This window comes from Rousettus aegyptiacus, unplaced genomic scaffold (assembly GCF_014176215.1).
Source record: "Rousettus aegyptiacus isolate mRouAeg1 unplaced genomic scaffold, mRouAeg1.p scaffold_m13_p_2, whole genome shotgun sequence".
NCBI lineage: Eukaryota > Metazoa > Chordata > Mammalia > Chiroptera > Pteropodidae > Rousettus > Rousettus aegyptiacus.
Genome location: NW_023416295.1, coordinates 136,340,660 through 136,366,834, shown reverse-complemented (window position 1 = coordinate 136,366,834; position 26,175 = coordinate 136,340,660). Strand labels below are relative to the sequence as shown.

The window sequence follows — 26,175 nt, the reverse complement described above, 5'->3', positions numbered from 1 at the left end:
AGTGCTAGACAATTAACATAAAATTAACATAATATTCTTGCTGTTCAATACCAAAAGAATTTGGCCAAAATTGGCATAAACATAATTTTATAGTGCAAGTATTTACTTCAACAAAAGCAACATCACAAATAAAGGAACCTACAAAATAATTCAACACAGAGCTTCCTTAAATTGCTTTGAAACTCTCACACTATCTACCATAAGGAAATAAACATAATTTTTATAAACAGCTATTACGTAAATGATACACTGAAACTAATATCACATTTACTCATACACTAATTAAGAACTAGATATTTTTAATCCATACGATAAATTCCATAACCCATGTCAAACAAACTAAAAGAAGCTATTGCAAACAACTTCCTTTCTTGTAATTAAATGAACTCCTTCTAAGGAAATGTGACAAACAAATCTCAAATTTGCAAAAACTAGATTACTTACCAGTAACTTGAGTTATCCTATTGGGTCTTTTCCCTCACAGATCCACCTCTCTTGCCCTTCTGTCCAGCATGAGACTCTTCCTGATGGGCATCCACTGGAACTGAGGGGGCATGCAGTACAGACGTATATGTAAGAAAGCTGAGGGGTGGGGATTTAGGAGATGCTAGAGACATGCTTCAGTGCACTTGCTTACCTTCCTGAAATTGGAAATTTCAACGGTTCCTTGGTCCTCGAGGCATTCACAATAACTTCAAAGAATGTGGATCTGTGGAGATTACCCAATAGGAGAACTCCAGTTACTGGTAAGTGATCCAGCTTTTTCTTCTCTATCAGAATAAGAAGATTATTTAATTTTATTTGAGATTATTAATACGTGTAGAACTATAGGGAAAGGGTTGTAAATTCACCAGATAACTACATATGTGTACACCAAAGTAAACACAGAAACAATGTGCTAACTACAATATCAACGGAAACTTGTATTACCGGAAACACAAGCAAAAGAAAATTATTTGAAAGATTTCATTTTTAACTTTCTACTACAATGGCAGCTAATTTGAATATACAAAAATATCAGCTATCAGACTGTTCCATTTCACTGGAACACCATCATTTTCAGTATTAGTACAAGGACAATAGTTGATCAAAATATGTCATTTCTTAACTTGCCATTGTCATTAACATTTACTCAATTTGGGTGTAGGGGCCACAACAGTGGATTAACAATTAACACTACAGTGGATTATAAGATTTCAGATAAAAAAGCATTTAGCACTCAGTCTTTAAAATAACCATTTACCACCTGCAACAAACCAACCACACACATATAACAGTATGTCAGGCCATGAGTAAGTAAAAATACTGATTTTAATTTACATACTATACTAAGTAGTATAGTATTATTTTTGATTAACTATTATACTTTTTAAATAATTGCCTAAAAATGGACCTGTCATTAAAAAAAAGGGCAGTTTCTAACAAAAGAAAAAAGTCTCCTCAACAGAACTTTACCTTCAAGCTCACATGAAAATATCCTACGACCTTTAACTCAATACATATTAATTAAATGTTCATTTTAATGTGCTACAGCAATGATGACTTCAAATACTAGCTCCTGTTGAAGATACAAATATTTTTCAGTAATACTCCTCCTTTTTACCATTATGGTACTAAATAACCATCCCCTACCTTCAAAAATACTATGGTTTCATGGTTCTTCACTCTATGGAAACAAAATAATGTATACCTTTTCCTTTAAGAGTAAATAGAATAAAATGATGTATAAAATAATTATTCAATAAAAACAAATGTAAAGGTATTTCTAACAAAAATCTTACATTTCAATCTTGTTTTTTTAAAAAAAAATAACAGTAATAAATTAATTTTTAAATGACTCATTCATTCAAACAGGGGCACGATACAGACCTCCATTTCTATCTGTAATACAGAGATAAATACCAAAGGGTCATCTAGTTAATTTTTCTAGTTAATTCCTCGTTAACTTCTATTCCCTGAAGAGTGAGTGAGCAAGTACATAGCACAAAAGTCCTACATGTCTGAATTGATAAAATAGACACAGGAACAATAATGCAATTATTTTATTCTTATGGTATAAGCTAGTATAAAAGATGTCATTAAGAATTAAGTAATAATTACTAAATAATATTTATAACAAATGCAGTCTCCATTTAAACTCATCTATCTTACAATTTTAAAAGAGAATCACATGCAGTTAAACAAAATTTTAATTTGAATGAATTAAAATACCTTAAAAATATTTTAAGGTAACCAAAAGGGTCACTTAGGAGACCAGCACTGAAAGCCATGTTTGTTGTTATCATGCCATAAGCTCAACTAATATAAATTTCATTGGAATACCTTAGAAAATAAATTCCAAAAATGAGCAAGCTCTGTGTAAGCTCTAGTAATTATAACACTCATCCACAAAAAGGTACCCATACTCCTTAGTAATCAAGAACCAAATCAGACATTTTGCTAATGAAAGTCTATTTCATCAAATCAATCTGAATTTATGGAAAAACTGCTCAGAAAACAATTTGGTAGCTAACTCTCACTTCCACTACCACCCACTAGTTTGGACATTATATTTTGGCAAGAAGCAACTTAAATTACAACTGGTTTTGATTATTCCAGATACCACTGTTTTCTAATTTTCAATAAGATTTAAAAATCTAATGTAAGGATTATAGTTATGTAGAGTTGTTTAGGGTAAATCTTGGGCTTGGAATCCTGTAACAGTATAATAAAATTTAATATTATACACATATTCACACATATTTAAGACTCTCATTTTCTCTTTTTTTTTCTAGACCCTCCCTCTCATCATCCAAAGGAAAAAAGGTTCTATAGTGCCTACCAGTTATAAACAAAAATTAGAAGATTGGTACTTTATCTTTTTTTTTAATACATTTGACAAAACTTTGAGGTCTATTGTGCCTTATCTCCCTTTTCAGTCCCATGAGATACTACCATCGGGGTCCCCAAATTATAAATACCGTCCCATTTCCCAATCAAAATTTTCCTTCCCCTCAGTTTTATACACTACTTTCCCTACATCATCCCATAAAAAAAAAAAAAAAAACTGAAAAAAACAAAAACAGTACTATTTTCTTGTTAATGCAAAATTAGCCTAAATCAAGATGGCAAAAACTATATTCTTCTGTAAAATAAGGATAAGGACAGAACCTACTTCACAGGACATTTGTAAGGATTAATTAAGTTAATAAACTGTCTAGAAACAATGCCTGAATCTAACCATATATTACTATTAACATAACCACCCAGAAATAGAATTATTTTCAAATGATTTATAACATCTTTAGAAGGTATGGTCTAAAGATTAAAGAACTATAAAGAAATTCTAAACTTCACTTAGGTTTATCCTTTTATTACTTTTGGTACATTACCTTGAAACTATATTCTTTATATTTCAAGATAAAGAAAACAACTAATGTTACTGATTAGGAATCATGATTTGCAGCATTAAAAAAAAGAGCTATAAAAACAGGTTAATATCAAAACTGAATTGCAAAGAGCTATAAACTCATGATTTAAAAAAAAATACATATAATTTGGAAGCAATTAATAAAACATTCCAGCTATTAACAGTCAAATTATGTGGAAAAATTGAAGAGGAGGGATGCTGGCAGGTAAGCTCTATTTTCCTAGAACCCCTGCTCTGGAAAGAATAATTCTCCATTATCTATTGTATATTTTGGGTTTCCCCCATACACCTCACTTTCAAGAAAGAATTCTGCAACAACAAAATGTGTTAAACTTTAAAAAATAGTGTGGTGGGCTGCCTCTAAGATGGTCCACAATGATCCCACCTCTTGATATATATGCCCTTCTGTAATCTCCTCCCTTTGAATATGGACTAGATTTAGTAACTCATTTCTAAGGAACAGAATTTGACAGAAATAATAGGATGTCACTCCCTACATTCAGTTATAAAAAGACTGTAGCTTTTGTTTTGGTGGCTCTCACTTTGGGGTAAGCAAACTGACTTCTTGTGAGCAGTCCCCTGGAGAGGCCCACATGGCCAAGAAATTGATGTCTCTGGCCAATAGCCAGTCCTGAAGCCTGCCGATAGCCATGTGAGTAACTTGGAAGCAGTGTTCTAAGGCCTGCTCACAGCCACATGAGTAAGCTTGGATATTCCCTCAGTTGAGCCTGACAGACCCTAGACAGAACTACCTGCTAAGCTGCTTCTGAAGAGGAAGAGGATGAGGAAGAGGAGGAAGAGGAGGAGGAGAAGGAAGAAGAGGAGGAAGAGGAAGAGGAGGAGGAGGAGGAGGAGGAGAGAGAGGGAGGATATAAATATTTATTGTTTTCAGCCATTAAATTTTGGGGTCATCTGTTATTCAGCAATAGATAACTAATGCAGAAAGCTAATATATAAAGTAAGTTTTATTAAGCTAAAAGTGGCAAAGCAAATGTCAATTAGCTGCCAAAAAGGGAACTCACAGGAAAATAATACCTATGAGTTAATGGATAGGGGACCAATTCTGAATTTGACTCTTGGTTTTTACACCCAAAAATTCGATCTTAAACTAAAACAGGTAAGAGTCAATGACTGAATTTTACTAACCACCCTAACCACACTTATTAATAAAGTAGATGCCACTTTCCAGGACACTTCTTTCCCAATATCAAGGTACTTAGACAGGGCCAAATAATTGCATAACAAACACAGTCTAAGTGTGCAGCAGCCCTGGAAACTGGTTGCTGTATCTACTAACTACTTTTTAAAAAATGAACGGTCTTAAGATATAGCTAAATATAGATATAAAGAAGCCTACATTATTACAACCCATTCTAGTGATACTAAGAATTATCCATGCAATTTTCCAAGAGTCTTCAAATAGCATCTCTCACTTTCTACCACCTCTTGTACTATGGTAAACATCAACCAATTGTCCAGTGTCATAATACTGGGTGGTTTTTGTTTTATATAATATTATGTTCTAGTCATTCTTCCTAAGAATACCCTAATCACATTAATTGATCTTCCAACATTTGATCATCCTAATGTGACAGATAGCCTGGTCCCTTAATTAAGCATCACACTTTATAAATCATATATCTTAAAATCATATATCTATTCTTAATATTTTCTAGTTCAAGGAAACATTTCCCTGATTTTACTCTAAAATGTCGGGAACATTATATGTAGCCCTTTATACATTAACTATAGTTAGTATCCAAGTTATTACACAAAAATGCCAACAATCTGTCAACATAATAAGGAAGTCTAACCTTCAGTTACATTCTTTTTCTGATCTTTTCTGATTATATTAAAATTAATCTCACCAGATTCTAAGCCTTACATTGGTTTTCAAATCAATTCTTAATAACCATTTCTAAGATGTTACATGCTTCTCATTACAAACCAATTTTATAAAATAAGAAATTTTCCTAATATAATAAATTTTAAGATAGTCTGAAGTACAGTGAGTTTTCAAAATACTGCCTATGCTCTAATAACTTTGTTTCCACATTCATAAAATATGAATCACGAATCATATCAAATCCAATGTACTCCACAGATGACTATAACTTAACAAACCAAATACAGTTTTATAGAAAATGCTATGATTTGCTTGGTTAGCTGACAGAGTGCTATGATTCGTTCTTCCTAAAAACAAAAGATAAAGGCCTCTTCAAACCATACATTTCCCTCAAAATTAACCATGCAATTTCCTAGAGACTTAATTTACTTACCACTTAAGAAATTATTAACACCGAGATGGACCCGATTTTTAATTATTAATTCTGTAGCTATCATCAGGAGTTATCTGTAGAAGTACAGGCTTAATGATAGATTTTACTAGATAATTAAAGCTCTCTTACTTGACATAATTTTATTCATCTCCTGAACTACCAATATTAATCTTTTTATTTAACCTATAAACAATTCAAAACTGTTGTAACTATCATGAAAAAAGTCAGTAAGAACCATGCAGGATTATTATCTTGTTACAACTTAAAATATAAATTTTAATGCCAGTGTTCTTAAAATAAACATTACATAGAATAAAAGGGAAAAATTAAGATTGTCTGATGAAAGTAAAGGCCATGTGACATGGCTGATCACATTCCATCCTTTCGAAAACATTCTCTTCCCTGATTCTGTAACATTACATTTTTCCGGGTTTCTTACTCCAGATTTCATTTTTATTTCTCCTCCATTTTTTTTCTTCTTTATGGGATGCTCTTCTTCTACCACCACAAAAAAACTAGTGATTTTTCTCAAGTTTCTATCCTAGGTTCTTTTCTCATGCTATGCAGTCTATTCTCTCTCTGATCTGTTTTACCACTCCCATGTCCTCAACTTGGTCATGTACGCTTATGACTACCCAATAAATATTTATAGCCCTGTTCTCATTCTTAAACTTAAGCCTCACATATCCAACTGCCTCATAGATCTCCTCTCTCACATTTCCCTTTGATACTTGAAATTAAATCTAAAAGTGAACTATTACCTCCCTGCAAACCTGTCCTTCTTCCTATTCCCTATGTCAGTGAGAAGTATCACCATTTATCTAGTTATTTAAGCCAGAGTCTGGGATTCATCTTTGATTCTTCCCTCTCTCCAACTCCATTTCCTACCTGTCACAGCCATACTCATCCTTCCATCAAGTCTCATAAATTTCCTTCTAAACATATCTAGAATTCATTCACTTTTCTCTCTCCCACTGATATTATTCTTGTTTGGCCACCACTGTCTCTTACCTAGACTGTTGCAATGGCTTCCACTAAATGGTTTCTCTGCCTCTAATTAAGATTCAACAAACAAGTAAGCAAGACATAAGATAGAATAAAATTCTATCGGTTGTGATTTCAGCTATGCATTATATTGATGGCAGAAGAAAACATTTAAAATGCTGAAAAAGCTGTGTGAGAAGGTAACTTAAATTGACCTAAATTCTTCTATCAAGTAAAATGAGCATAATTAAATAGACTCCATCCAACTCACAGGTTCATGAAATAAAAAGAAATGAAATTATATTTATGTTCCTTAAAAACAAGAAGTGGAAAACACTTTAAAGCAGCAACAGAATCAGATAAATCACAAAGAGCCTTTAAAGATGAATTAAGCATTATCAATACCTATGCAAATATACTGACAACCATTAGGAATTTTTATTAATATTATTTACAATTATTATCTTAATTATTAATAACTATGATAAATTCCTTACATCGTTTGTCACATTTAATCATCACCAAAAAGCCCTATAGTTATATAACTATAAATGGCAAGGTGGGGATTTAAACTGAAATGTGATTCCAGGACCAATGGTACAACACTCAAGGAGATTACAGTCCAGGGAAGGAAAGAGAAAAACAAAATATTTTCAATACACTGTGTAAATACAATCATCACATTTTGCACAGAATGCTTTAAGAATAATTAAAAGGGCATTCATTCTGGCCTAGGGATAAAAGAGTGCTTCTTGAGAGCAATAATGCTTGAGCAATCATAAAGAATTAGAAAAAAGTTGTGGAGGATGGGAGAGGGTGAGGCAGAAGAAACAGCATAAAATATAAGATGACACTGGCCTAAAAACAGGTAATAATCACATTCTCTGGGTAATCCAATCTTGGAAATAAACTTACTCTTTAACTACAGGAAGTAGTAAAAAAAAAAAAAAATGCAGCTTTTAACAGTTCAATTCTCAAGACTATATACACTGCTTACCACTATTACATTACCGAAGTACTTTTAAGACATCAGAACTTTTACTGGTAAGAGCCAAATTTTTTATGTGACAGTGCATACATATCAGATTACTAGGATACACACTCTCACATAAGGGGAGGGAAGAGAAGAGGAAGGGAGGATGAATAGGTGAAATTATCCCTAAAGTAGTCAGTACAGATGTTATTTTCTTAGTAGAAAATACTTATTCTTACGCTCTGGTTTCATTAGTTACCCAAAAAGTATTCACACTTTGACAACACGGACTGTTATACTCCTATCTGAATTATTAACACTTGTGTACTTGCTCTTTTTAGCTAACATTATTTGAGGATTTACTACATACCAGGCACCGTGCCAAAAATTACCTTATTTAACCCTTACAACAACCCAATGAGGTAGGTGTTATTATCATCTCCATTTTACAAATGAAAAAATTTACTCAAAAAGTTGAGTCACTTTCACAATCACACAGCCTGTAAGTGGTGGGACCTGGGACCAATATTTAAAACCAAATAGTCAAACTCCAGGGTCCAAACTCTTTACCACTAGACCACATAATTGTAGGAAATGCTTAAATATTGAAGTTCTTTTCTTTTTCTTTTGCTTTATCATACTGAATATACAAAAATTTAATAAGACAATTATGTATTTAAAAAAATAAAACTAGATATATTTTCCTGCACTAAAAATGAATGAAATCTTATAAATGTAAAAGATGGCAAGAATAGAGTTAAAATGTAAATTATCAAAGAATGTTACAGAAAAATGCTGTGTAATCAGAGACATTAATTATTGAAAATTGGCAACAAAGGAATACTGACCAAATTTGACAACCATTCATATAATGAAATAATCTTGGTAAAGTTTATCAAAAAGTACAATTTGATGACATTATAAACTTAACATTTTTCATCTGTAAATTGTACTGCTCATTACTCATCTAATCAATGGTTATGTAAATATGGGCCTCACCAGTCTTGGTCTTAAAAAAAAAGAGCAAAGTAAGAAGATGTGTGAGAAGGAAGTAAAGATACAGAAACGGAGGGAAGGAGAAAAGGCTTTTCAAGAGAGAAAGCTTCAAATCTCCCCACCAAAATTCAAAACTCATTATCAGCAATTACACTTGAAATGTGAGGCTAAAAGTGCAGTCTCAATTAACCCAGACAGTGCTGAAGAGAAGATTCTGAGTGGCAGAAGGCTAAATGGATGGAATAGGGCAGTGATTTCAGTGATTTCCAAAAAAATGTTTTGAAAGCAAAACACCTTTGGGAAATAAAAATCATGACATACCCTAAAAAACAAAATGTGTACAATCATAAACAACCTGGCTGAAGTGCAATAAGGAGCATGGAGCCCGACTTGCTTGCTCCTACTGGCAGCCACTGAAACAATTCACTTAGACGTCAGGGTTCCAGTCAACACAGTTCAAAACCTCAGGACCACTACGAGAAAAGGCCAGCTCTCTTCTACCTCAGGAAACTTGTTACTTGACTCTAACTGGCAAACCCATCTCCTCCTACTCCCTTATTTCCTGCAACTTGCTCTCTCACAAAGGGACCCTCAAAGCCAGCCCTGAATGAGCTGATAGGTTGAAGGAATGTATGGTTGTATATGGATAGCAAAAGCCTGGATAAGAGTTAGAAGGTGTTAATAGAGGAGGCATGTTTGGACATGAGAGTTCTTGGGGGAAGTGTTGGCCAAACAGAGAAGGGACACCATAAACAAACACACCCACACCCACATGCCTGTATATGCATACATGCCCACACTCATACTCACAGCCTGCCTGCATATACGTACATGCACACACACACAAAAGTGGGGATGGGGTAGTAGCACTTTGGAACAGGCAGATCAAGTGGAATAAATACCTCAGAACTTTGCCCACCTTGTTATTTTATCCTGAAAAAAACCAGAGCAGGACTTCTCAAATTTAAAGTGCATATGAATAATCCAGGGATCCTGTTAAAGGTTCTGACTCAGTAAGTCCTCGGTGGGGCCTGAGATTCTGTATTTCTAACAAACGCCCAGGTAATGCCAATGCCACTGGTCTTTGGATCACACTTTAAAAGAAAGGGCATACAACACAACATGTCCCAGCACATTCTATATTAAAATAGAAAAAACATCCCTTGGTCAAATAAGATTGAGAACTGATCGATTAAATAAGCTTAAAACAAGTTCTCCTGGAAGGATTCTCAGAACCGTTAATTTATTAAACTTCAAGAAAATATGAAATGCAGTATTTTAAAAACTCTGACTTCTTGTTTTCAACGAGCATTCCCTAGGACAGGGGTCCCCAACCCCTGGGCCACGGACCAGTACCAATCTGTGGCCTGTTAGGAACCAGGCCTCGCAGCAAGAGGTGAGCAGCTGGCAAGCAAGCAAAACTTCATCTCTATCTGCAGCCACTCCCCAGCACTAGCATTACCGCCTCAGCTCCATCTCAGATCATCAGGCATTAGATTCTCATAGAAGCACCGGTCCCTGGTGTCAAAAAGGTTGGGGACTACTTCCCTAGAACCACTGTTTGTGAAACACACTGGAACAGAGAGAGGATCAAGGCAAGTTGAAAGCAGTCTTAGGAAGTGAGAGGCCATTGATTCTAGAAGTCTCCTTTCTCCCATTCTTCTAAAGAGAGGTACCTCAACTTCCACTTCTAAATGGCAATACCTACATGTAAAAAACACATTTTAGAAGTATCTATCTCTGGCTGGAGTTATTTTCCTCCTCGTACTATTTTATTTCTTACTATCTTCAATGAGCATTTAATACTTTTATTATCAGAGTTATTATCATAAAGAAAAAATAACATTATCCATCATGCTCAGGTTATTTACATTTGAAAAAATTACTTTATTCAAATTTACATAAAGCAGAAAAAATTTTTCTAAGAAAAAGAGAACTGTTGGAGTGAATAAAGCAATTAGAACATTTTAGAATGTAGGCTAGGAATGAATATTAGTGAAGAGACTTTGAGCCCTGGGGAAATGAAAGATAAATAGCAAAAAGGGATGGGGAAAAAAATGAAAGAAGACCAAAACAACTATGCTTTTTCTGCAAATACACTTGGAGCTCTACTTCTTGAGCAACTATTCCTCTGGCATCAAATAATATCTACTTGCTGCTGTTGTAGGTTGACTGTTGCTAGTAGAGCTGATAAAAGTAAGATATTGTGTCTATGGCCAAGCCACCTTGAACATGAACATCTCGTCTGATCTCGGAAGCTAAGCAGGTTCAGGCCTAGTTAGTACTTGGACGGGAGACCACCTAGGAATAGATCATCTAGGAATACCAAGTGCTGTAGGTGTTAATAAATAAATGAAAATAAACTGGCAATATCTTTAACAGCAACAAAAAAAGATATTGTGCAAAGTACCCTGATCAGACTATAAAACATGTAAAGATGACTCATGTTTAAATATTGTCAGAGGGCTGTATAAACTTTTTATCATACACACACATTCAAATACACATGTATAATCAGGTTGGTTATTAATTATACTATTATTGATTCTCCATATTTATATCACAAACAAAAGAGGGAAATGCTATTTACTGGAATTTTTCTAAGAAATACTGTGATATCAAAGAAGTCGGGGTATACAACAAAATAAATGTTACTATAAGACATCAAAATGAAGTTTGTTAACACTTGTACTTCAAAAATATTAGTTAGCATAAATAATTGACAGTATTTTGTTCTTCATTCACTATATTAGCCCAGATATTAACCTAAGTTCTTATATTAATTACAAGTAGTAAGTTTAATGTTAGAAGTAATCAAAATGTACAACACTAGATCTAGACATGATGAAATTTACAGGAAATCATTACAACGTTACTTGGTAGCAAATTTAACTGCAACCACAACAACATAATAAAAAGAACTGGAAATCCAAATCTCTGAATATGACACTACCCAGCTACCGACCTAGAACAAGTCACAATCTTTCCAGGCCTGTTTCTCACTTGTCAAGAGGATACTAGCTAGGCAAGAGCCATGAGTCCCAACAAATAAAAAAGATCTCTACCCACTGGATTCCTATATGTTACCTGGCAGAGACAGTGTCACAAGAATCCTCCAAACTGAGCTAAAAATTGGAAACACAACAAGATCTGCCCTCTTAAGACCACCTTATCCCTCGACAATTAAAGTTTGAAGTAATAAAAACTAGCCTGTCTCAGGAAATGACTAAACTTTATGAAAGTTCTAGAAAGGCTCCTTCCAGCTCTGAAATTCCCCATAATAAACAATGTTACAGATTGGAGCACCAACTAAATCTTTTAAAACAGATGATTATCAATCACAGATCATATTTCAAAAGGAAGAGATTTTAACAAATATGAAAGCCAATAAATAAAACATTGTAGATGTTCAATAAATATTAAATGAATAATTTACAAAGTCACTGACATATTTTATATACTTATAATACCACTAAAATTACAACCTATAAAAGATGATTATCTAAGGAAAATGTCTTTCAAAAAAAAAAAAAACCACTAATGTTTCATTAAATCCTAGAATAAAAATGTGATGCCCCACAGAATGTTAATCTTTCTACTAAAGTATGCTGGCCCTATATTTAACCTTGAAGGAAAAAGGAATAAGCAAAGAAACATTTTACCCAAATAGGATAGTTTTATAAACCTCTATCAGAGATATAAGGGTGAAAAGATCAACCAAACAACCTGAGTTTCAATCTATGTGATAACACTGTCTATAACTAGATGACCATCTTTGATGACCTTTCTTCCATATAGGGTGGTATGATAAGCAAATGGATGGATATATAGTAAAGTATTCTGAATACACTACAGCACTACATGAATGATAAAGATATTGCTTTTACTTAATTCTTACCCCTAGAAGCCACCAATAGTAACTAAAAATTAATTTGGCAATATACTCTTTCTTAGGGTATTCTTTCAAACACATACTTAACTGTAATGGCTAACATTTAGTGAGCTCTTTCCATATGTCAGCCTCTGTGAAAAGAGCTTTACATAAATTAACTCATTTAATTTTTTTCAGCAATGCTTTCTAAAGAAGAGAAAAACAAAAACAAAAAAACTTGGGTAACATACTGAAGATCACTGCCAACATAACTAATAAGATAGCTGAAGAAACAGATTAACTTTAATAACGAAGTCCTATTAAAAACTATTTTATTCTCAAAAAAGGTGGTTTCTGAGATAAGTACTAAATATATGTATATATACATACACACACATACATATATTTAACAGTCTATTACATCCTATGTAAATTTATCATAGGCAAGTAATCACTTGTTTTCTGAAATCTTAATTATGTAACTATTAACAGGAATTTCTTTTAAAAGTAAACATATCTACATATACACTCTTAATTATGTAACTATTAACAGGAATTTCTTTTAAAAGTAAACATATCTACATATACATACGTATACACATACACAAAGAGAGAAAGAGAAGTTTTTACCCACCAATTAAGTGACAGCTTCATTTGGCTGAAATTTCTTAGAAGAAAGGTAATCCACCAAATTAGAAATTAGCCAAGATGTTAAAACACATTTTATCAAAAGTGCTTTACTACTAATGGCCACAAAAACTGACTTCATAATTTGAGCATAGGACTTCTTCCAAAACTAGGTCTATGCTAATAAACTAATTTTAAACTCCTTCTGTTTACTCATTAGCAAATATTATCTATCTTCTCTGCTAGAATTCAAACTCTCAGAAGGCTAGAACTGGGTATCATCCATAATTTTATGGTCCTAGTATAAACCTGGCATATAGTACGTGTCCAATAAGTATTTGCAGAATTCTAGAATTTTGTTCACTATCTTTAACTTCCAGTAATTCACACATGTATACAAGAGGGTTCTTTTCCAAGTAATGACTTATAACTTGTATCAGAATTCCAACTTTTAAAAGCTTATTTTAAAAAATAACCTTTCCTTTTTAATACTTATATTCCTCTTTTAACAAAGCTTTATTGAACACCTATTACTTCCCAAGAACTTTGTCAAGCACTTTTGAAAAAGATTATGAAAAACTCATATTTCTCTTAGAAACTGAAAGCATAATGAGTAAATGCATATGTGTAACACAACTATAATGTGCTAAACGATATAATAAAGGTAAGCATTATAAGCTGATTTCAAGGGACTACTCAGAGAATAATATAGTTATTCCCATAGCACTAACCAAAGAACCACCCTCCCCTTTCTGGTTAATTTGTCCTCTGAAAAAGTATCCTCAGCTTCATGAAAAAGACACAATCAATACTGGATTTATGAGGAAATGCTGAAGCTAGATGGAGAACAACAATCAGAGGTATGCACAAAAACACACAAAAAAGAAAGCAAATTTGGAAAGGGCCTAGGAGAATATCATAGGAAATAGACATGTGAGCCAGGTCTTGAAAAATAAGCAGTTTAACTAGGCAGGCAAAATAATAATGAAATTGTAGAAAGATATCAGCAACTAATCCTATTAGCCTGACTCTGGGTGATTAGTTGTAGTAAAGAAGCACAAGATGAAGGACAATTCCATTATTTTCTTAATATCTGCTTAATTTCTATAGTTGTCGGGTATCTGCTAATTTGTATAACTGACTTAACTTTAAAAGTAACGAGTTCATAGATAATACTATCTCAATCATAAGGTAAATTAGTTCCATTTTAATTACACAAATTTAATTCATTCCATTAATTTAAACTTGGTACAGTTCAAACAAATGCAAAATCTGAATTCTAAACTATTTTTCAATTAGAACAATCTCAAATACTACAAATCAATGTTTACTTATAGTTTTTGTATATTTTATTTTTTGATAGGCCCATCATGTCAACTGTTAACTTTAAAAATCATTCAACAGAAAACTTATAATTTAGTTGAGAATTAAACTATATTTCATAATATGCTGTACTCTTTCATGACTTCGGTAGTTTAGTCAGGAAATACTTATAATTTTTAGCTATACTAAGTAAATTTCAATAATCTAAATAACAAGACCTAAACAAGTCGTTGTAAATGAGATAATAAAAATAACAAAACTTTCCAAAGTTATACCTTAAAAATGCTAAGATATTTGTTTTCAAAATAATGCTAAAACATGAAACTAATGTTATATGTCAACAAAAAATAATAATAAAGCTAAAAATGTTCCAAAATTGAGAACATTAAATTTTCTACTTGCAGTTTTTAAAAAATGAAAATAAAAATATGGTAATAGAAAAAATATGATATATACTAAGTTCTTTACGTATGTTCTTATTTAATCTTAAAAATAACCACATATTATATTGTGTTGTAACATTATTGTGCTACAATGTTTAAAGATAAATTAAAACTCAGAGTTATCTCGGTTACTAGTCTAACTGTAGAAATTGTTTTAATCAAATAATGCAGCATCAAAATTTAAAGCAAAATTCTGAAAATAAAAAATAATACATACCTACAAGTTATGGACAAAATAGTCTGATATTTTTGCAAATACAGATCTAAAAGTTACTGGAAAAGCAATGCCAGGTATCGAATAGCAATAGTCAAATTAAAAAAAGAAAAAAAAACATTAACTGAAGTTTAAATGCCTACAATGTTCCAGGTACTTTACTAGCTTCTGGGGATACCAAAGTGAGTAAGGTAGTCCGTGCCTAAAAGGACAGATAAACATCTAGACGATTACACTATAATACGGCAGTTCTCTAGGAATAATTATACATATATACAGTGACTGAATCAATATCATAGTGGCAAGGGGGTGGGGTGTTTGAAATGAAGCGAGAAGGTAGTTTAGGGATAGATTATAGCCATAAATACCATGCTCAGAAACTTGATCTTTATTGAGAAGTCAACTGAGAAGTCTGGTTTTTTTTAATACAGGGACCAACATAATCATATAGGTTTAAAAAAAAAATGCTGAAGATAACACTAGCAGCATTCTAAGAAGAAACCTAATTTGTCCATTAACTCATGAGCAAAATGATAAAAGCTTCTAAATTATATCTACATAATTGAAAAAAGGACAGATCTGAGAGACAATCTAGAAAAAAGACTGGACATGAGGGATGATCATGGGTTGGAATCAAAGTAGAGGCGATGATTTCTAGTTTCTAGGTTAGTTACATAGTTTATGCCACATACAAAGAGAAGCCAAGTCTGGGCAGGCAGAAATTGATTTCAGAGACACACGAAGAAAACTAAGAAAAAGTAGTGCTACAGATATCAAGGAAAGAGAATTTTTTATTTTAAAAAAAGGGCTACTAACATCAAATACTGTGGAGGTGATTTAGAAAGAAGACTGAGATTAGGCCACTGAGTTTAATAACTAAGCCACTAGGTTATCAGAGAGATCTTACTCAACAAAGGATAAAGGAAAGGAAAAGAATGCTATTAAAGGAAATCTGTTGTATGTAGAAACTTAAGTTAGTAAAATCCTAGACCAGCAGTTGATAAATTTTTTGGTCTCATGACCTCTTTACGTTTTTTAAAGTCAAAAGAGCTTTTATTTATGTAGGTCTATTCTGTCGAGAGATGTTACTATATTAGAAATAAAAACAGGAAAAAATTTAAACATATTAATTCATTCGAAAACTGACAAAAGTATACCACATTACTATAATTAACATTTTTATGAAAAAAAAATTTTCCAAAACAAAAATAATTTTGGGAAAAAAATAATTTTGTTTGAAGAGTGTACTTGTGTATTTTTGCACGCCTCCAACATTTGGTGTAATAGAAGACACTTGAATTGTTATATCTACTTCTGTATTCAATTTGTTGCAACATGCTGTTTTAAGAATATGAAGACTATCTGGACTCCCACAAACAACATGTAGTTAAAAAAGGGGTATTTTAATAGCCTATTCAAATTATTGTGGTATTCTTTGATAGTAACATAAAGAACACAAGTAGTTGTTTCCCAAAGGTTAGTTGCATATGAAATCTGAAACCACATCAACAAAGTTTTCATAGTGTTCCCTTTAAATCCATTAATTTATTTTGTACTCCGAATTATCCATACATGGTTTTGTAACATCATATACTGGTTTTGGGAGGAAACTGGGTTACTGAGTTAAGGAGATCTACATACTCACAAATTTCATGATAAAATATCAGAAACTACATTCAATGATAGATTTCACCACATGATCTCATTTAAGGTTCTGGGATGCTCTCAAACTCACTTTAGTGGTTACAAGTTTTCAAAAACTCTAATTTTCACTTGAAAGTTCAATTTTTATCACTGGCAACAAATATCAATTTGTTTTCCTGGAAGTGACAGACTCACTGTGTTCATTTTGGAGAAAATATCTGCTAAATATCCAAATTTGAAAAACCATAGCTTGCCAAACATTCTTTCAAGTAAAAATGATGTTCTATGAAAAGGCAGCTAGTTCTGCTTGCAGCTCAAACAACCACACAGATGCTTCCCCTTGAATCGACCACTGTACTTTGGTATGCAGCAAAAGTGCTTTACATGTACTAAGACATGAGATGTCATAAAATTAGTGACTTTTACTGTGTCATCAAAGATATTCTTAAATTGCTTTTACTACACATGCATGTAGGGTGGTGAAGATTACAATGAATATAACAATTTGGTGTCACTATTTTGATCCATGCTAAAGGGCCAGCAGTTTTACCCACCACTGCCTCTGCACCACCAGTGAAAAAGGCAAATAACATCGCAGGATGATTATTAAAATAGTCTGGACTTCACAGGCTCCCTAAAAGGGTCTCAGGAACCCCACCACAGGGTTCCTCAGATCATACTTGGAAAACCACTACTTTAGACTACCAAACACTAATCATTTTCAAAATTTCTCTGTAAACAATGAGCCCATGTAACTACTCTTAATACTCTAACCCAAGATATAGGGAGGAAAACCAACCAATCAACCTCCTAGAATAAGGAATCTGAACAACTGTGTGGTAACTGGAAAGGCTCCTCAGAAAGGTAAAGGAGGCTTAGAAACTCTGCATATCTAAAAAGTGGACTGACTCAGATGGTCCTCAATTTTTTCCCCATTCCTACACCAACTGTCTAGGAGAATCTGTGCCAAATCTCAAATTAAGACAGAAATTTGATAGAAATTTGTGTCTTATCGCATAAGACAGGACAACGATGATACTGAGACAATTTTTATCAAATAACTAGTTTGTTTCTTCGAAATATGAATTTGATGTAATTTAAGGCAATTTTATAGATGAAATAATTCATTTTTTATAGTCATATTCTAATCATAATACTGTGTTCAGTTACAAACACTATTTTTTTAAAGACAATGGCACCTCTTCAGCTCACACATATTTACTAATACTACCACATGCACAGAATTTAGTACAATTCAGTGTTTCTGACTTGACAAAATCATAAAATTTTAAAGATGAAACATCTATTTTGCTCACCACTATCCAGTACTTAGCTCAGCCCTTGTATAAAATAAGATGTTCAATGAACATTGCTGAGCGCTGAATACTAAAGTAGCTAAAATAAGAACTCAGGTGGCCAGACTCCTAGTGCAACACCTAGTGCTCTTTCTACTATATAAAATCTTTTTCATCGTTCTCTAAAATCTGAGGAACTTAAAGGAACTATTACAATTTACCCTTAGAAGATACAACATCATCTGTTATACTTGCAATTGTGCTTGAAAACCTGCTATGTACTAGGTGTTTTATAGCTTCTCATTCAGATCACAATTCATCATTATCATTTTTTAGTATGTTATCTAAATTAAGCAATTGCCTCCTGTATGCAAAAGTGGCAATAAGATACTAGTCTAACTCAATAATCATACATTGATTGTACTACCCTCACACACATACTATTATTAAATATTTCACTTTCTAACAATTCAGAATGCTTAATTTCTTAAAGTTTCTTCAGCTTATATGTGAGACTATTGCCTTATAAGAACTTGAGATATAAAGATGAAGACTATATAGTACCTTTGATAACAATTTGTCACTGTAGCTTTTTCTTTTTTAAGTTTTTCATGTCTGACATTCATCATCTTTCACTTACAAAAAGCACAATGCAGAAAACCTCAAGTACATGAACTATCTATCTAGTTATTTAGATTCTGGGTAAAATAAGAGAGGATTAATCAAATTTAAACTAATTAAGGCCAACAAGTACAAAAGAAATTCAAACATAGAAATGTCAATATAATTTATCAATTTAAGAACTGAAGCTACTTCAAAGATCATGTTCGTTTTGAAATACTGCTATGAATATAACCTCATTCAATTTCATAGTTACTTTGCAGAAAAACATCATCTGCCAAGGATAGAGGCCCCCCCCCCCCAAATGATCTTCTGTTGCGATATAAAGGATCTGAACCAAATATTCTTTAAAGGAAAAAAAATGATCAGTAAAGACTTTAAAGAGAGACTATGGATTCATCTTCTCTGGAGCTTTAAAAAGAAAAGATTTTTCAAATGTCTGTGCTGGCTTAGACTAGGCCTCATATTTGGTGACTGAGAATCAGTTCAAAGGTCATTCTGACCCAAGGGATCAAGTCCTGTCTGTACTCATGCAAACAAGTCATTAGCAAACCATCCTTCTGTTCTGCAGCTATCCAGTCCCTGCTTTGATAATCACTAAACTTATCCTTCCTATGACCTTAACTGCTAATTTAACACATCAGTTGTAGAGAACTATTTCTGCCAACTACTGAAACTTTTGCTTCTCAATAGTGTTCTGCAGTCCTTTAATCTTGTTTTTCTAATATTAATAGAAAGAGGAATATTTTATGGTGCAATCAATATCTGCCCTATTAACAATGCCTTGTTCCATTGTTCTATCCAAATACGGATTCCACTCTGAATTTCAGAAACAGTGGTAGAAACATAACAGATAACAGAGAAATTAGAGCTCTTAGGTTTAACTTATGGCCATCAAAAGAGAAGAGACAATTCATTGAGAGGAAGGAAGAAGCTGAGAGGGTCGTAGTGTAGAACACTTACTTTTAGGAACAGAGTGTCCCTTAGACTTCTGGTGAGTTGCCCAGAGCCTCTTCAGTTTCAATCCAAATGACAATGCTTCTCTGAGTCCTCCTCAAGTAATCCACTAAAAACTGGATCTACAAGAGCTCAGATGTACTGGTAAAAAGTGTCAGGGCCCCCATGTGGGCCTCAGGACTCTTTTAAGCTAGGCCCACTTCTCTGTCCTGGGCCAACTCCCCTGTGCACTATATTCCTTCTTCTTCCAGGTGCCAGGTATTCGGCCTGTTTCTCCTCTTCTGAGCTGCCACCACCTACTCTATTTCTCAGGGTTCCTCTAACCCCAAGACTGGCTGTGGAGTAGGACACCAGCTTCCCCCCTTCCTTGCTGTCCCTGCAAATAAACATATAGGCTCTTCTAGTTTCAGTATTTTTCTAATAGCTAGAAGAAAATAGAGGGAACAACAAAAAGCAACAATATCGTACCAGAGATCAAGATTATAATAATTGTCTCTAAAGTTACTGCCTCCAAAAACCAAATTTCTTGAAAAATGCTTATTGAGCATTAAAAAAAAAGTACAAAGTACTAACATAGACATACAAATATAATTTAAACCAAATCCAACCGTATAAAGACATGAAAAAATAAAGATACTCTGCTTTCCAAAATACTTAAATCACGGGTCCAAAAATAGTTATCGCATTCATTTTAGCAAATAGGTCCTCTTTTTGAGAATACTCTTTTACATTCCCTTGTATTTTGCAGATGTTGGAAAGTTTGCTTTTTAAAGGATACCATGAAAAATGCTCAATATATTTTATCCAATGTGAATGAAAATTAACTTGCAAGGAGCATATTATGATTTACAAAATGACAGATATGTCAAAAGCAGCTAGCTTCAACTAAACAAATTTTAAAATTTTTAATTATTGACAAACATTTGTCTCTACAATCAAAAAATTTTAATGAAATGTTGTAAATGGTGTTTAAAAACTTGGATATCAATTTTTTGAAATCTAACTTCTACTGAATATATAAATCTAATGTCGATATTGTGTAGTCCTTTTTTAAAACAACGGTATGTCCCCTTAATATACTTGGACTAGTGATAATTTCCTGAGACTTTGTAACAGCAAAATGTTATCTAAATATTAAACTACAAATCACAGGATTATAATGAATTAATTTAAAGTCTACCTATAAAGGTGAAGGACCTCTGTCATTGAGTGTTGGCAGATCAAGAATGTCACTGACTTTTAATTTCCTGGATGATTTTTTTAATCCACTTACTTCAGTTAAGTGGGTTTTTAAAGACTGTCATTATACTGTAAGCTTATAATAAAATAGACTGAAAATAGGCAGAGAGCATTTAATCTCATTTGTATAGTCTAACAGATTACCATTTGATCAAACTAAAAATATTCAGACACTTTCAGTGAAAATGTGCCCCTGTGACTGGGCTCACCTCCCACTATTTATAAAATATTAGAAAATTATAAAAACACTAAACAAAACCTTGATCAGACTCTTCCAGACGTCTATATTTAAAAAAGAAAGTTAAATCTATTGTGTTCTATAATCACTTTCTTGAACAAAATTAAATTACATCTTTTGCTCCTATACAGGATTTTATGGTTCTTTGATTCCTACAAACTAACACAATAATGCAGCCAACATTATTATATCCGGAATGGGAGGGAGAGGGGTGGCAATACACCCCGCGAAACGAATTAAATCGCAGGAGCTAATGTCTCCCTTAAATAATTTATTTTCTCTTGGCAGCAAAAAACGTTAGTCTCTTCAATTACCCCTCACCGCAAACCACCGCTTGGTTCGCGATCAATGTGACCCAATTCCTATAGCGGCCACCCTGTCAGTGTCGCCTCCTCCCGCGGGGTCTGCGAGTGTCACGAGAGGGGGCAGCAGCCGCAGGGGCGTTCTCTGCGCCGCGACCAGGCCGGCCGGTGGCGTGCGGGGCAGGCCCGGGACTCACCGGGTTGAGGTGCCCTTCCGCACATCGCACATCATGCACTTGAAGGCCTCAGCGCTGTTCCGGAAGGTGCAGACGCTACAGTCCCAGTAACCCTCATCCGAGGACGGCTTCGGCTGCCGCTTCGGCCTGCAGGACACAACCCGGACACGACGCCGCGCGGGGTCACCAGCAGGCCGCGCCCGGCGTCCGGGCCCTGCGGCCACCCCCGCCCCGACCCCCGACCCAATTCTGCGAACCCCGCCCCGCTGGCCCCGGGCGCGCAGCGCTCCAGCTCGGAGGGGGAGGGGAATGAGGAAGGGGGAGGGCGCGAGCGAGGCCGCAGTCGCTGCTGCCGCCGCGGCTCTGACACCCCGGGCCACCGCTCCGGGCGCCGCCATCGTAGCTCCATTGTGGGGCGGCCAGAGCCGGCCCCTCACGCGGCAGCGGTCGCGCGGGAGCGGCGCCGCCCCCGGTCTCGCCCTGCTGCCCCGGTGGTGAACCAGGCAGCCGCCTGAAGCCCGGCGCGAGGGCCCTGCCGCCTGCACAGTCCGGGCCCGGGGGCCCGGGCGCTGTTACCTGGTGGGGCTCTTCTTGTCTCCCATGGTTTGGCTATAGATACACGCCGAGAGTCGCCGCCGCGGCCGCTCTGTTTGTCAATAAGAAGGATAATAAGCCGGGCGGAAGCGGCGGGGGAGGAGGGAGGGAGGGGGCGGGGAAGGCCGCACCGCCGAGCTCCGGAGCAGCCGCCGGATCCCACGCAGCCTCCAGCTGTCGGGGAAACTCCTGCCTGGGCGCACGTGACCCGCGCTAGCCAACCAGCGGCTGCGCCGGAGACTTCAAACGCGGCCAGCGGGGCCCTGCACCCGCGGAGAGTTCGGGCGCGGGCGGCGTGGGGATACCAATGCAGCCTCTGGCACTGCCGCCGCCGCATCTCCGCCCAGTTTCCCCTGCCTCCCCTTGGCATCCCTGGCTGGAGGGTACTGCCGCACGCTCCGGAACCCCTCTGTCCCGGGGGCTGCCGAGGACGCTCAGTCATCCCGCGGGAAGCCTGGTCCAGGGTGGGCGGGCGTTCGGAGGTTTGCCCAGCTCGGCACGAGAGTACCCGGCTGCGGTCTCCAGGTAGAACCGCTTTCTCGGTCTCTGCTGCACTTGGCTACTCAGACTCGTCCCGGACAGGGAAACCAACATAGCGCCATTGCTAGCTGCCTTAAAATACTGTCTGGTTTAATGCACGCAAATGCTTTACCATGTAGGGACTGACGTCCTTGATTTAGAGGAAACGAAACCGAGGCTCAAGTGAGGTTAGGTGACTTCCTTTATATTACATAATTAGAAGATAAAACCAGGGGATCTAACCCTCGTTTTAACACCAAATGCGCTACTTTTGCTTCCCAGGCCTTCACGGTATCTGCTTAGAGAGAGAAAAAAGTACTCGTAAGCCCTTTTTCAAAATAACGGTTTACATATGCCCTAAACGCTATCTATTGACTAATACCTTTCTCCCAGGTTTCATTAATTACCTCACCATCCTGGATGCCCTCACTTTGTACATACTAGACTCTAGCAACAGCCATCTAACTTATCTCTGAAGCTCCAGCACAACCCCCACACCCAGTGTATTCATTAACCCACGACCAGAGTAATAATAAAGTACTGAGAACATTATGCCATTACTCTGATCAAGAATTTTGCTAAGGCTCTCAGACTCCTTAGCATGACATTCTAAGATTTCTACACTTCCTACCTCCCCAACCCACTCCCCATCAGAAAAGCTGCCTCCTGGCGAAAACTGCAAATGAAATTAATTACCTTTCCAGACGCTTCCTTCCTACACAGACCTTATTTCTGCATAAAATATTTACCTCTTCTCTTTGTACTGTTTCTACCCATCTTTCTAGATTCACAGCAAGTCCAAATTCTTGTGAAACAATAATCTCACAGCTAAACAATTCTTTATGTACTACAGAGGAAATAGCATAGTCAGAAATCCCAGGTTCTGAGCCTACTTTCCCTGTCCCTTCGCTGATGGACCTTGGAAATTGTGCTTAATTTCTGTAATTCTCATCTTCTTCTGCAAAATGGCATCTGTATTTATGAGGTTGTGTGATTATAATAAAATAACATTTTTAGCACTATATGCCAGGCATTTTGTAAAGGAGACTCAAAGTACTATGCAAATATTCTCATCAGCTAGCCTATCCCTTCGTTTGAAAGACAAAGAATTTAGAGCCCTGGTTAAATGCTTTTCCTTTAATGAACAGGCCAGGATTAGGGCTCAGCTATCCTATTAGTCTTTTACCAAACCACACTTTCTGATTAACTTTATCACCCCAATTTACAGTGGTCTCTGAACTCACTGCACCATCTGTACTTCTTGCAAGTGTCACTTATGGAAACTCAACCCTTGATTCAGAAGCCCAAAAACCATGAGGAATATGATTGAGGAAATTATACAAGAGGAGATCTAGGGCCTAGTTTTCAATCTCTCAGGAATGCAATGGGTAAATTTAGGTAAGTCACTTCCTTGTTTCCATGTAAAATAAAGGAGATAAAATTATTATCTCAAATAAGGTCCTTTTCAAGCTGAAATGTTTTTAAATTCCTCAAGGGGATCTATCATCAAGATTAACAAGAACTGGCCTACTTGCAAAAGTGATTGCAACAATTTTACCACCCATCATATTTTAGAAGATTGATTTTGGGGATTTTGTTAGTTGGTTGGTGTTTTTGCATGACGGAGACACTTTACTGATTTTGATGAGTATAAAATTTATGTGTTACCATTGTATTAGTTTCTAGAGTGCCAAACCAAAAGACCACAGACTGAGTGGCCTAAACTACAGAAATTTATTCCTACACTTCTAGAGGCTAGATGTCCTGAGATTAAGGTTATCCACAGGATTGGTTTCTTCTGAGGCCTCTCTCCTTGGCTTGTAGATGGCTGCCTTCTTTCTGTGCCTTTACATGGTCTTCCCTCTAAGTGTGCCCTAATCTCCTCTTATAAGGATACCAATCATATTGGATTAGGGCCTACCCTAATGACCTCATTTTATCTTAATTACCTCTTTGAAACCCCTATTTTCAAATATGGTCACATTCTGAGGTACCGGGGACTAGGATTTCACCATGATTTTTTTAGGGGACACAATTCAGCCCACAACACCAGTATAAAAATTTCAGCAAATTTTTTTTTAATTAACATATCCAGCACATTCTTATAACATTACTAGTACTGGTTCACAATCCTTATCCGAAACCCTTTAGCCTGGATATGTTTTGTAAATAAGACGTCTTGGGATTTTCAAAAGGCAATATAGTAAAATACTGCATGATTACCTAACCATCTAAGTGGATTCTGAAGTAGTACCCCATAATCAAATATATTAATATTTCTTCAAAACATAAATAGTCACATTGTGTCGGAAAATAAAACCTATAAATTACCTCGCATCAGTTCTACTCAAGTTTTATTGCTGAGTGATTATAGGTCAAGTAAAATATGAAAATACTTTTAATTCTCAGTACTTTTTGGTGTACAGGGTTATGGAAAAAGGATTGTTCATCTGTAAGAATTCTAATTCTAATTTTTGAAGGCTAATTAAAAATGAAAATACCAAGTCTTAATACATCCATGCCCTCTTGACACAGCAATTCCATTTTGGGAAATATATCCTAAGAGTACAACCTGAAGTGCATAAAAAGTTTTTGCACAGAGATAATCATTGCAGTTATTGTAATAAACACTGAAAATAATCTAAAGGCCCACTGGAAGATGAATAATTGAATGAATTATGATCTAACTAAAGGACTGGATTTTAAGAAATCATTAAAACAATGTTGATGATCTAAATAGAAATTTTTCCAAAGACATACTGATGGTCAACAGATACATGAAAAGATGCTCAACATCACTATTCATCAGGGAAATGCAAATTAAAACCGTAATGAGATAGCACCTCACACGTTAGAATTCAGACTATAAAATTGAATATACAATAAAGTTTAACCTTTATAAAAATCATAGAAAAAAGATCTGAAAGAAATACACCAGAATATTAATGATGGCTCGTCCATCTCTCAATTTCACTTCAGCACAGTATAACTCTTTTTCTACAGTCAGCTCCTGGCCTTTTGTTCCCTCTACTCTCCAACCCTCTCTCTTTGTATATCCTATTTTAACAGCTCTTTATTTCATCTCATGGTCTTACCTTGACTAAAGGCCCCATGGACTGAGCTCCATTCCTCCCATATTTCCTCTTTACTCCAAACCAACCCGGCACTAGCTTCAGGATAAGCCTCCTGTTTCTACACGTTGGCTGTCATCCACCTTCCCCAGATCCAGAAAGTAGTGTCATGGGGACACAAGATACATTAATAAGGGACGATTTTGAACAGGGAGTTAGAAAATGTTTCAACTTTAGTTCACACATTCGAAGAGGGGCCACTGGCCTACTAGTGCAGGTATCTCTGATGGGGTCCTGTGAAGCTGGTACTGCAAATGTTGGGAAAACTGTAAACTAGATTCAACTTCTACCAAAGAAAGGAACTGCAGCTGCTGGAGTAATGCTCAGAGGAGCAGGAAGT

General features: G+C 35.6%; 1 protein-coding gene across 9 annotated transcripts in view; it reads right to left on the bottom strand.

Annotated features, from left to right (window-relative positions):
- YAF2 (YY1 associated factor 2) overlaps positions 1–22,321 on the bottom strand; it is a 62,333-nt gene extending 40,012 nt beyond the window's left edge. For 3 of the 9 annotated variants that reach the window (XR_001594245.2, XR_004955628.1, XR_001594248.2), the window contains exons 1-5: positions 22,168–22,321; positions 21,613–21,738; positions 19,643–20,012; positions 638–770; positions 445–544 (exon numbers count right to left, since the gene is read on the bottom strand). Coding sequence is in view for 3 of the 9 variants with exons in the window: in XM_016123538.2 (XP_015979024.1) it covers positions 638–709; positions 21,613–21,738; positions 22,168–22,193 (224 nt within the window). In the remaining 6 variants the exon portion in view is untranslated. The remainder of the gene's footprint in view (positions 1–444; positions 545–637; positions 771–19,642; positions 20,013–21,612; positions 21,739–22,167) is intronic. The other 6 variants (XR_001594246.2, XR_001594249.2, XR_001594247.2 and 3 more) reach the window with 6 other exon arrangements.
- Between the last annotated feature and the right edge of the window lie 3,854 nt (positions 22,322–26,175).